The following is an 11,971-nucleotide window of genomic DNA, read 5'->3' as shown; positions in this document are numbered from 1 at the left end:
TTGCTAGCATATATAAGCTGAAAACAGCAAAAACATAGCTAAAAGTAAAAAGAAGCAGGACAGTAGTTTAAAGCTAATGATTGCGAAGTGGTAGCTAAGAGATGAGACATCATGAACGATCCAAATCTTTTGAACAGTTCTTTAAAATGAACTGTTTTAACCAGGTCACAGACTTTTTTTTTTTTTTACAGTGTTTGACACAGATGTAGGCACACATCAGCTCCTCTTCTTCTATTGCACTCACGAAGAACAGGCAAAGAGGAGGAATGAAACAGTTTTTTTGTGATTGGTGAACATGGACTCAGACAGGGAAGGAGTTCCTCACTTGACAAGCATGAGTGGTCGTTGTCGTACGGCCGTGTGTCATTTTTTATGTCCGTAGTGATATGTAATGATATATAGTTGTTAGGGGTACAATATTAACCCTTCAAAAGATTTGCTCTTTTGAACAGCTCTCCGAAAAGGATCCTTAAGATATTGGCTTTTATAAACGGCTAAAAGTAGCTAAAGAAGACAAAATAGTGCCAGTATGTTGTGTTACAGATCTCAATGTATTTCTATGGGGGAAATATTTGTGAATAAAGTAAAAAATTTTCTATTATAAAAGTGAAGAAATCTAAAAGTCATAACCCAATTTCTTGTATTAGCTGAACGTTTTGGTATATGACTGGCTAAAATAGCACAAGGTATGCAGAAGTATTGAAAAATAAACAGTTTCATTCTCACAATTACAAGCAAGTTTCAGATAATTGGATGTCGTTGGTTATCTGTAAAGTGTCGCAAGGAGTTTTGGTCAGCCGAACCCTGTAATCCATTCCTAAAGCGTTTGAACGGCTTTATCAAAACTCATCTGCCATTTTTATTCCGTCCGGCTGAGTGGGTGATGAATGCTCCGCCGGTGGAATTGGGAAGAACAAAGCCGAGGCGATACATCACTGCCTCATATTGTGCATAAACTCCTCTGACACTAAGTAAGCAGCGCTCGGCTCTGATTCATGCGGCTCGACTGATGGCGCTCATTAGCTTGGCGGGCACGCTCCGTGGCCTGAAACTGGTGGCTGAAGACAAAACAACAACAAACCGAAGGCCTTCCTTCCTTGAAGGAATGCTTATCTCCCGCCGCCTTTCATGTCTGAGTTTTAGACGAACTTTTTAACTGAGGTCGAGTAACGGTGGAAAAATTACATGGTTGCCCCACGTTTAATGGCTGCCGGAAAATAAATAAATAAATAAAAGAAAAACAGTGAAATTAGTCTAACAAAATACAGTAGTCCCTCAGTTATAGCTGTAAATAAGCCTGTCTCGATAAACAATAAATCAATTAATCGCATGATAAATGAAAGTTATCAACCTTATTTTCATTTATCAGCTTTATCGTTTCTTCATGTCTCTTTCTACTGAAGACACTGGATGACAAACGTTTCAACTTCCTGTGCTCTTCACTGACCCCTCCCTTTCTCTTTTCTCGTTAAAATCTGTTTTAGCCGTCCAAAATCGCGTTTTTGGATCGTTAAAAGCAGCTAAGCTACGAGCTAAGCTAACAGGCCGACCTCGGAGAAAAACCTTCGTTTTGTCAACGGTCCAAAGCGCCTCCCTCCCATTTTTCTTAAAGAGACGCTGCTCGTTCCCTCACTACCCATCCTTTGGTTCAAACAGTCTAATGCTGCCATCTGGTGGTCCAAAAAAGGTACTACATGCAAAGCAAAATAAAATAATATAGAAAACATTTCTTCTTTGAACCAAAGATCTTTTTTTTTTTTGTAATGCCACTATCCTTTCCTCATGGCTTTGTCCCGTTTTCTATCTAAAAAAATGGATTCTGAAAAGGATAAGAGGCCACACTCTTAAAGCGCAGCAGCTACGCGCATTCTGCCCATCTTTCCGACGACCGGACAGACATATTCTCCTTGTATCGCGCTACAATGATAATAAAGCTTATTCTGATTCTAATATTGTCAAATTTCAAACAATATTATTATTGATCGCAATAATTTCTAAGCCAATTAATCGCCCAGCAAAATTTGTTATCGTGACAGGCCTAATCGTATATGTACCAACCGCCTCGTCCAGGTTGATGTGCGCGTGTATAATTGAGCTTCAGGAAGCTTCAGGATTATTTGTGACTTTCTGCCAGTTCTGTGAGCTTAACAGATTGTTACTTCTGACTTTACGTTGCAAAACTTTTCCTCCTTTTCAGCAGAAAACAGCGGGTGGAAGCGCTGTTGGCTTCTGGGTAATGTAGTTCTTTTGACTTGCGTTTCAGTGTAGGTTTATTGAAAGAAAACTACAAATTGATGGCGCCTGTCCAAAGTGTTTTGTTGTTAATTTTTTATCCCGTACCATCCCAATCGCATATGTAATATTAAAGTTGACAATCGTTGAAAAATCGCGAAAAAGTCTGCGAAAGCCGAACCGCAAAGTAGCGAGGGACTACTATAGAGGAAAAAAAAGTTGTCTTTTTTGTTTTGTATTGTCTCTCTTTTTTCAGCCCTGTTATTGAAAAAATAATTTATTTCAATTAAGAGAGTGATGGCGCAGAGGTTAGGGAAGGTGAGCTTGTGATTAGAAGGTTGCCTGTTCAACTCCTGGGACCGACAACATCAAAATGTGGGTGGGAAATGTGAAGCACCCACACCTGTTTCCACTGTCATTTGCCCCACCTGGGCCCTTGAGCAAGGTCCTTAACCCCCACTATCTGCTCCCCTGAGTGCTCTAGGTAGCAGCTCTCTGCTCCACACAGAGGGCTGTGGTAGCTCGGTGGTTTACGGTTGCATCAGGAAGGGCATCCGGCAAAAAACAATTGCCAAGTCTTCCTGCGAGTTAGTTCATTTTTGCGACCCCTGAAGAAGGGAGCAGCCATAAAGAAAAAGAAGAACTTTTGTTGTGTGAATGCTTATGAAGCATTCACACAATTATGATCCATTTTTCTTCCGTACATTTTTCGGTGCGTTTCTCATCCCACAGCTTTCAAGCTATTTCAACAAATCTATCTATAATCTTTCAGATTATTTTTGCTAATTACAAAATTTTGTGCTTCTTCTAACTTCTTTCTGCTAATTTCAGCTTGTTACGCTCCTTTTAGCTGATTTCTGCAAGTTTCAGCTTTTTCTGCTATTTCAGCTACTATTTACGGGTAGTTGTTTTATGCTAATTTCATCATCTTTAGCTAATTCCACATTTTTTGCTCTCATTTAAACATTTTTCTGCCCAATTCAATAAAAATTTGCTCTCTCCACTTCCTTGTGGTAATTTCAGCTTTTTTTCTGCTTTGTTAGATATTTTTCTGCAGGTGTTTTTTTTTTTGGCTAATTTCAGCATTTTTAGATAATTTTCACTTTCTTGTCCTCATTTCTGCTTCTTTCTGCTAATTTCAGTTTGTTATTGTCCTTTCAGCTGATTTTGGCTAGTTTCAGCTTTTTCTGCAAGTTCAGCTACTATGTAGCTGTTTTGTGCAAAATGTAGCCTTTTCATCCAATTCCACATTTTTGGAGCTTATTTCAGCTCTTTCCGCTCCCTTCTGATAGTTTAAGCTTCTTTCTGCCTATTAAGCTATTTTTTCAGCTGTTTTCTTTAAACTAATTCCAGCTTTTTTAACTAATTTCCTATTTTTTGTGCTCATTTCTGCTTATTTAAACCTAATTCAGCAAATATGCGTTCTTTCTGCTTTTTTCTTCTAACTTAGGCTTGTTCTTCCATTTCAGCTACATTTCAGCATGTTTTGCTCATTTCAGCTGTTTTTCAGCAAGTTCGTAAGCAATAAGCATTCACACTGCATTTTTGCAGAAATTCAGTTTCTCTAGTTTCAAATATTTTAAACCAGTGAGTATATTTTTAGAACGAGCCGTGCTTCCACACAAACCTAAATATCACATTCATAATCGAGCGATGGTGAAAACAAAATAGTCCAGCAGAAAAATGAAGTTCAGCACCTTCGTAGCTGAAACTGTTCTGTACAAACAAAAGCTTTCAAATGTTTAACATTTCTGCTAAAATGGGGAAAAACTGAGCTGTGTGGACGCAGCTTTGACTAAATCCACAAACATTTAGCAGGTCATATTCTCAATCTTCTGTTGTGCTTAGTTTTTATTACAACAATCAGAAGCATCGAGGCTGTTCGGGGATTTCCCACCTACGAGAAGCTAACGCTTACGACACGTCACTTTCCTTTAATTACTTGCATTGCATTTGCATTGAGTCTCAGAAGCTTTAATTAGTCAGTCCACGCTGGCGTCATCGGATTGTTTTTGGGTCGTAATTATGTTTTTACCGAGAGCTCCATAGTTTCTGCTAAAGGGCAGAGGGCGATTGGAGCGAGGAGGCTGACAGCTCCTAATGCACAGCCTGCTGCTGACAAATTGGAAACTCCCAGAGATCAATAGAGTGCCGCCTCGGTCGGTGCTCACTGAGCAGAGAAGATATTCTTATTAGGTCCAAACTCGCACAGCACAAAAGTTCAGCATCGTAACTTCCACCCCCTTGACCTTTATCCCTGTTGCACTAGGTGATTCTTTTTATTGGGCGTCCCAGTTCAAAGCTGACACATGACCTTTGTGTGGAAAGTCTCCTCCATGCTTAGTTGCTGCTTCTACCTTCGTCTTTGTTGTCGTGTGGCGTCATGTGTAACTAACGCGGAGCTTGTTTTTGCAGGAGGAGAACTCCGCCTTGGCTTCGGAGAACGAGAGCCAGAGGGAGCAGTACGACCGCTGTCTGGATGAGGTGAGCGCACGTCTTAGCTCGCCTCCTTAAATGTGGCACGCCAGGCGTTTTACCTGCCTTGAAATGCCCACAAGTGCTCGCTCAGTCAGGTCTGACTATACAGCTGCGAAGCTGAAGATGAGATTAGAGCTTTAATGAGGGCCAAGGCTGAGAGGTGCGGCGCTGAAGGCTCATCGTTGAGTTACACAGTGAAACACGGGGAGAGTCTGACGTTCGCTTGTAAAGTAGAAACAACGCTGTAGACAAATAGAAAGTCAGCTTGATCCTCAAATAAGCTGAAATGGCACAAAGAAAATATGTCAGACGTTGAAATGAAAAAATTAAAAAGTGTATTTTAAAAATAACATCAGTTTTGAATGAAAAGATGATTACTGTAATTTTTAAAGTCTGGACAGACCTCCCCTTAAGTACAAAAAATTAGATTTCCATCAGAAATGAATGAATTAATGACACAGCCCAGAATATCCTGGGTACATTCTAGGTGTATACCTGTTTCTTACTGGTTTCTTACTTGGTACATCTGGTACAAACTGAGTATAATAACCAGTAACTTCATAATGCAGCTCTATCCCCATAGGTATTTAGTAGGTACCAGGAACATACTTACTCTATACGGACCCAGAAACTATCTGTATTGTACCCGAAAAGTACCAGATGCGTAACTGGAAAGTGCTAGGTGTGTATTAGAAAACTGCCAGGTTCTAGTACCTGGTTCTAGCCTTGAAAGTATGAGGTACATACTTGTTTTTTACAGTGGAAGTACCAGACATGTTGCTGGTTCTTGTCTTGGAAGTACCAGGTCTGGTTCTTACCCTGGATGAACCAGGAACATGCTCAGGTTTAGCTCTTGAAGTACCAAGTACATACCCAGATTTTACCCATGAAGCATTAGTTATATGCCAGGTATGTATCCAATATGTACCAGTTATATACCCTGTAAGTACCAGGCCTTTTTTAAATATATTTTTACCCAAAATAATATTCATTATAGTCTAATTGTTAGGAAATGTGAAAGATGAAAGATTAAATTTGAAATATTGATTTAGTTCGTATTTAAGACGTAAATTAAATAATGGATACATTACTACATACTCGTGTACAAAAGCTCTGAATCTTTTCAAAAAGTTTTTGTCTTCAGTCATAATTTTCCTGCAGTCGGTGGAAAATGTGAACTGTTTAACCACCATAAGTTGGTGTGAACACCTCTCTGCCCTCTGGTTATTTGGCGCCACTTGATAAGTTCTGTCCAGGGAGCCGGGGGGGGGGGGGATAAAGGGGGCCCCGCTCTTGGCAGTGCCTGCTCGCAGATTCACTCTGGGACGAAACCGAGTGGCTCGGTGGACTGAGCAGATTTCCCGCGAGGTGGGAAAAGCACGGATGAAAGAGGAGGATTGGAAGTGGGTTTAAAGTGATGCAGAGTTCCATTGGACATGGATCGGTTTCCTGGTACAGTCGGACTCCTTTTTGCTTCCTCGCCATCGTTACGATGGCTCAACTAAGCTTTGTTGGTTTATTGGGGACTGCCACCTGAAAAGGGTCTTCTTCATCTTCTATCAACTTTAATACGGCCCAAACCGCAGTGTGCACCCCCACAAATTTTACATCAAAACAACCGGCTTGGCGTCGTGGTGTGTGCTATTACTGTTATTGGTGTTTCGAGATGCCATGGTGACGTAATTTGCATACAAAGACCATTTTGCTCGTTGAAAAACACTGACAGAACTCTAAACAGCTTCTAACTTCCACAGTGAGGTCACATGACCTAAAGTGGAGAGGTCTCTGAACAAAACACTGATTAACTTTGGGAGCCATTTTGGTTCAAGATGGCTGCCACAGCTACCTCAGAAAACTCCAAATTGACTATAATTCAGTCATTCATTGAGATATTGAGCTGAAATTTGGTATGGTCGGAGCTGAGAGCGAGTTGTTTTACATTCCTGACACAAATTAATCCAAGATGGCCACCTGAGCTAAAAGAGAAACAACACGATAACTCAACTGTTTTTCAGAGTTATTCAGCTGAAATTTGGTGTTTTGGGAACTGAGAGCAACGCCCATTAAATATTGAATTCAAAGCTACAAATTTAAGATGGCCACTACATTTAAATGGCTATAAATCAGATATTTTTACACATATAGAGCTGAAATTTGGTCTGCTTATAGCTGAAAACGTTGTCCATCACATACTGAATCCAAATAAAAGATCCAAAATGGCCTCCTTAGCTAAAAGGGAAAAATAAGATAACTCAGCTATTATAAAATTAATTGAGCTGAAATTTGGTGTGATGGTGGTTGAGAGCAAGTTGTTATACATTCCTAATGCAAATTCAAAATCCAAGATGGCCACCTGAGCTAAATGGGAAAAAATATGACAATTCAGCCATTTTTTTTTAGAGCTATTCAGTTGAAATTTGGTGTACAGTGTTGGTAGCTGAGAGCAATGCCCATTAAATATTGAATTCAAATCTAAAAATTCACGATGGCTTCCAAAGCTACATTTAAATAGATTTAACTCAGCTATTTTTTGACATATAGAGCTGAAATTTGGTGAAGTTATAATTGAGAACATTCCCTATTACATACTGAATCCAAATAAAAAAATCCAAGATGGCCGCCTTAGCTAAAAGGGAAAAAATATGACTCAGTCATTTTAAAAGATACTGAGCTGAAATTTGGTGTGATGGTATCTGACAGCGATAAACAACACATTCTGAATTCAAATAGAAAAATTCAAGATGGCCACCAAAGCTATTTTCAATTGGATATAACTCAGAGGGTTTTAGAGCTATTTTGCTGAAAATTGGTATATTAATAGCTGAGAACAGTCTCTAATAGACTCTGATTGCAAATCAATAATTCAAGATGGACGTATGAACTAAAAAGGAAGCATACTATAAATTTATTATTTTTAGAGATATTTAGCTGAAATTTGGTGTACTGGGAAATGAGAACAATCCCTAATAGACTGGTTGCAAATCAAAAATCCAAGATGGCCACCTGAGCTAAAAAGGAAAAACACTATAAATCTGCCATTTTTAGAGATATTAAGCTGAAAATTGGTTTATTAGTAGCTGAAAACAATCCCTAATAGACTCTGATTGCAAAAAAAAATTCAAGATGGAAGTATGAGCTAAAATGGAAGAATACTATAAATTAGCCATTTTTAGGGATATTTAGCTCTGAATAAACTGGTTGCAAATTCAAAATCCAAGATGGCCACCAGAGCTAAAAAGGAAAACTACAATAAATCAGCCATATTCATAGATATTAAGCTGAAAATAATTTAGTATAGTAGTAATTGAGAGCAATGCCCAACACAGTATTGTCAAATCAAAATTTTTAAATTTCCGCAACTTGGCAGTCCCCGTCAAAGTCTCTCCAGGAACGTTCTAGTTTAAATGTTTCCTTACGAGGATAACTTTTTGTTAAAGACAGGTTTTATGAATAATTTTCCTTTCATGAGAATACACAAGACAAAAATTGGAGCTTGACGCTTGCTTTGTGGCTGCATTTGTCGTTTCTAGCCAATGCAGACCTGAAATTTGTTTGATCGCCTGCTGGTTTTACAGTACAGGAGGCAGGTGGGTAACCAGCAGCAAGCCTCATTTCACCATATTTACCTTTGTCTCCCCCTCATTCAATAATCCAGAGCGGACGCGCTCCAAAGAGCCAAGCAGCTTCACACGCTATTAACGAGCAATCGATGCGCAGTAATCGGAGCTGCGTCTCCATCAGCCTTGCGGTCTGGAGTGCAGGAGGGTGTGAGCCGCTGAGAGACCAAGCGCCAGGCACAACAGCACTTAAACCGGTCGCACCTCTGCTCCTACATCAATTCAGAGTTGTCAATACAACAATTAGGAAGTGCGAGCTGGTTGAAGGCCTTTACAGCACCACTGTAAGGTTCCAAAGGCCCGAAGGAAAAGGTTTGATTGAGGCTCGCAATAACTCTCTGTTGGGTTTTTGTCTTTTTTAAGGTTGCCAATCAAGTCGTGCAGGCACTTCTCACGCAAAAGGTTGGCTTCGTGTCCCAGTAAAACTCATTTCAGCACAACAGTGTTTAGTTTTGTTTAATAAAATGTACATTTTGTTGCATCAGGATTTAAGAGAAGAATGTCTAAAGCTGCGAACACGAGTTTTCGACCTGGAGCAGCAGAATCGGGCGCTGAGTATTTTGTTCCAGCAGAAGATCAAGCCTGCATCAGATCTGCTTCTCCAGGTAACTAAACTTCGGCTTTCTATTTTATTTTGTTGGTTTTTTTTACTCCCGTTTGTGCTTTCAGGACTTCCACCTTCATAACTCTCCAATTTTACAAACAGTAATTTAAGAAAACGCAAACATGGAGGTAAAAACTGTTTTGGATTACACAGAAAAGATGGTCGCCAAGCGGTGACGTGAATGTTTGTCACAACAGAAATCATATTTTACTTGATTGTTTTCAAAACAAACTACAACAGTGTGAATGTTTATGAAGCATTCACACTGTTGTGATCCATTTTTCTTCGGTACGTTTTTTGGCGCAATTCTCATCCCGTAGTTTTTAAGCTATTTCAACCAATCATATATCAAAACGTTCAGCTCGTTCAGGAGAAGGGTGCTATGATTTGGTTTTGGTGCAACTTTAGCTTTTTGAAATATTTAGCCTTTTCTGACACTTTTTTTTTCTCATAGAAAATGAATTGAGCTCATTTTCCATCCTTCAACTATTTAGATGTGTTTACAACCTTTTACTGCTCCTTTCACATTTTGTTCTGCTTCAGCTTCTTTCATCTTCCTTGTGCAAATTTAAACTTTTCTTCAGCTATTTTCAAGTAATTTCAGCTGTTTTGTGCTCCTTTCAGATTCATTCTGATATCTACATTTTTGTGCTTATTCTAACTTATTTTAGCTAATTTCTGCTTGTTATCCTCCTTTCAGCTTATTTCTGCAAGTTTCAGCTTTTTCTACTATTTCCGCTGCTATTTACCTGTTTTATACTAATTTAAGATATATTTTTAGCTCATTTCAGATTTTTTGCACTCATTTAAACTTTGTTCAGCCTAGTTCAGCAAAAATGTGCTCTCTCCACTTCCTCCTTGTAATTTAGCTTCTTTCTGCCTTTTTAGCTACATTTCACTTGATTTTTTTGTTGCTCATTTCAGCTTTTTCAGATAATTTATTCATTGTTGTGCTCATTTCTGCTTCTTTCAGCCTAATTGGGCAAATATGTGTTCTTTCTGCTTTCCTCTGCTAATTTAAGCTTGTTCTACTTTTCCAGCTACTTCAGCTTTTTTTTTTTAGTTAATTGCAGCCATTTTCAGATATTCAAGTTTTTCCTGGTAACTCCTGCTACTTTCAGCTTAATTAACTTCTTTCTGCTAATTTCTGCTTGTCCTTTCAGCATATTTCTGCAAGTTTCAGCTTTTTCTACTATTTCAGCTACCATTTAGCTGTTTTACACTAATTTAAGATTTTTCAGCTCATTCTACATTTTTTGCACTCTTTTCAACTTTTTTCCACCTAATTCAGCAAAAACGTGCTCTCTTCACTTCCACCTTGTAATGTTAGCTTCTTTCTGCCTTTTTAGCTACTTTTCAGCTGCCTTATTTGGGGGCTAATTTCAGCTTTTTTCAGGAATTTTTTACATTGTTGTGCTCATTTCTGCTTCTTTCAGCCTAACTTAGCAAATATGTGTTCTTTCTGCTTTTCTCTGCTAATTTAAGCTTGTTCAAATTTTGCAGCTAACTTTTTTGCTTTTTTTAAGCTATTTTCAGCTGTCTTCAGATAAATTCCAGTTTTCCTTGGTAATTTCTGCTACTTTCAGCCTAATTACGGTATCTTCTTTCTGCTAATTGCAGCTTGTTACGCTTCTTTCAGCTTTTTCGGCTAATTTCAGCTTTTTCTGCTCTTTTAGCTACTATTTAGCTGTTTTTTGCTAATTTTAGCTTTTTCAGCTAATTCCACATTTTTTAGCTTATTTCAGCTTTTTCCACTTCCTTCTCATTGTTTAAGCTTCTTTCTGCCTTTTTGGCTACTTTAGATAGTTTTTGCTAATTTTAGCTTTTTTTGTTGTTGATTTCTTGTTTTTTGTGCTCGTTTCTGCTTATTTAAACCTAATTCAGCAACTATATGTTCTTTCTGCTTTCTTCTGCTAACTTAGGCTTGTTCTTTCTTTTCAGCTACATTTCAGCAAGTTATTCTGCAATAAGCAGTCACACTGCATTTTTTCAGGAAATGCAATTTATCTAGTTTACGTTGTAATTATCAAACTAGTTGCTGTGCAACAATTGCCACATTCATATGTGTTATTTGTTTATTTTGAAGCATAACAATAAATACATTTGTCACAACATTATTTTGATGTTTACATTTTTGACCGTGGCTGTAAATGTTTTAGGAACTCTTTCTTTCAGATAGTATTTCTGCCACCAGACAGCTCGCCCCCTGCTGGTCAGTAATAAAAAGCAGGACATGCACATTGGCTTCATTTTTCAGATTCAAAGTCTTTGTTCATCATGTTTCACATTTTAAGCTGTGATCCTCAAATAAACAGTTAAGTTAGCATTTGATTCTTTAAAATCTTGTTTTTGTGCTATCTAATGGAAACTTTAGCTTTAAATATTTGAAACATGCTACTACACTTTCTGCTTTCATCAGATCTGCGCCACAGTGTAGTTTACCAGAGAATAAAAATGCATGTTCAAGGTAACAAAACCAAAGCTGCACAATAAATTGAAAGGCTTTAAAGTCAGCTTGAAAAGCAGGGTTTCAAATTATTGTGCGACCTGCCAATGCTTTGTTATTTTGCCGTCAATACGAGAAAAAAAAAATGTCAAAGGGAAAAGAGAAGGAAGTAGAGCTGCCAGTCTGACCAGACGAGACAGAAAGAGATCAGGATGAAAATAGGAAGCTTAGATAAGAGCAGGGTGACAGGCGGAGTGAAAGTGGAGAGAGACGTGAAAGCAGAGAAGTAGAGGAGCAGGAGGGAAAGGTGAAAAACTCAGAGCAAGCTGGGAAAAGGTAGAAATTCAGCAAAAGGAATCAGATGGTGGAGAGTGAGCTGTAAAGCTGCCTGAAGTGTCCTGTTTTGACACGGTCCAACATGAAATGTGTTGTCCTCAGCTCAGTCTGAACAAAACGGAAGGTTGAGGAATTAATAATCAACCTCAAAGAGATTCATCTGCAAAAATCTTCCACGGACTTCATTTTTAAACGCTCCTTTTAAGTGTTTAATTTTTAATAACATTTGTTTAGGATGTAAATACAGTGCATATATAT

The 11,971-nt window shown here is 38.4% G+C and overlaps 1 protein-coding gene across 1 annotated transcript in view; it reads left to right on the top strand.

Annotated features, from left to right (window-relative positions):
- Window positions 1-11,971, top strand: part of LOC119429098 (nck-associated protein 5) — a 90,036-nt gene that overhangs the window by 39,945 nt on the left and 38,120 nt on the right. Inside the window, exons 5-7 of the mRNA XM_037696816.1 lie at window positions 4,648-4,716; window positions 8,691-8,729; window positions 8,813-8,932. Of these exons, the coding sequence (XP_037552744.1) occupies window positions 4,648-4,716; window positions 8,691-8,729; window positions 8,813-8,932 (228 nt within the window). The remainder of the gene's footprint in view (window positions 1-4,647; window positions 4,717-8,690; window positions 8,730-8,812; window positions 8,933-11,971) is intronic.

The sequence above is a fragment of the Nematolebias whitei genome, chromosome 23 (assembly GCF_014905685.2).
Source record: "Nematolebias whitei isolate Nwh7 chromosome 23, NemWhi1, whole genome shotgun sequence".
Taxonomy (NCBI): domain Eukaryota; kingdom Metazoa; phylum Chordata; class Actinopteri; order Cyprinodontiformes; family Rivulidae; genus Nematolebias; species Nematolebias whitei.
This window is presented reverse-complemented; position numbering and strand designations above follow the sequence as displayed.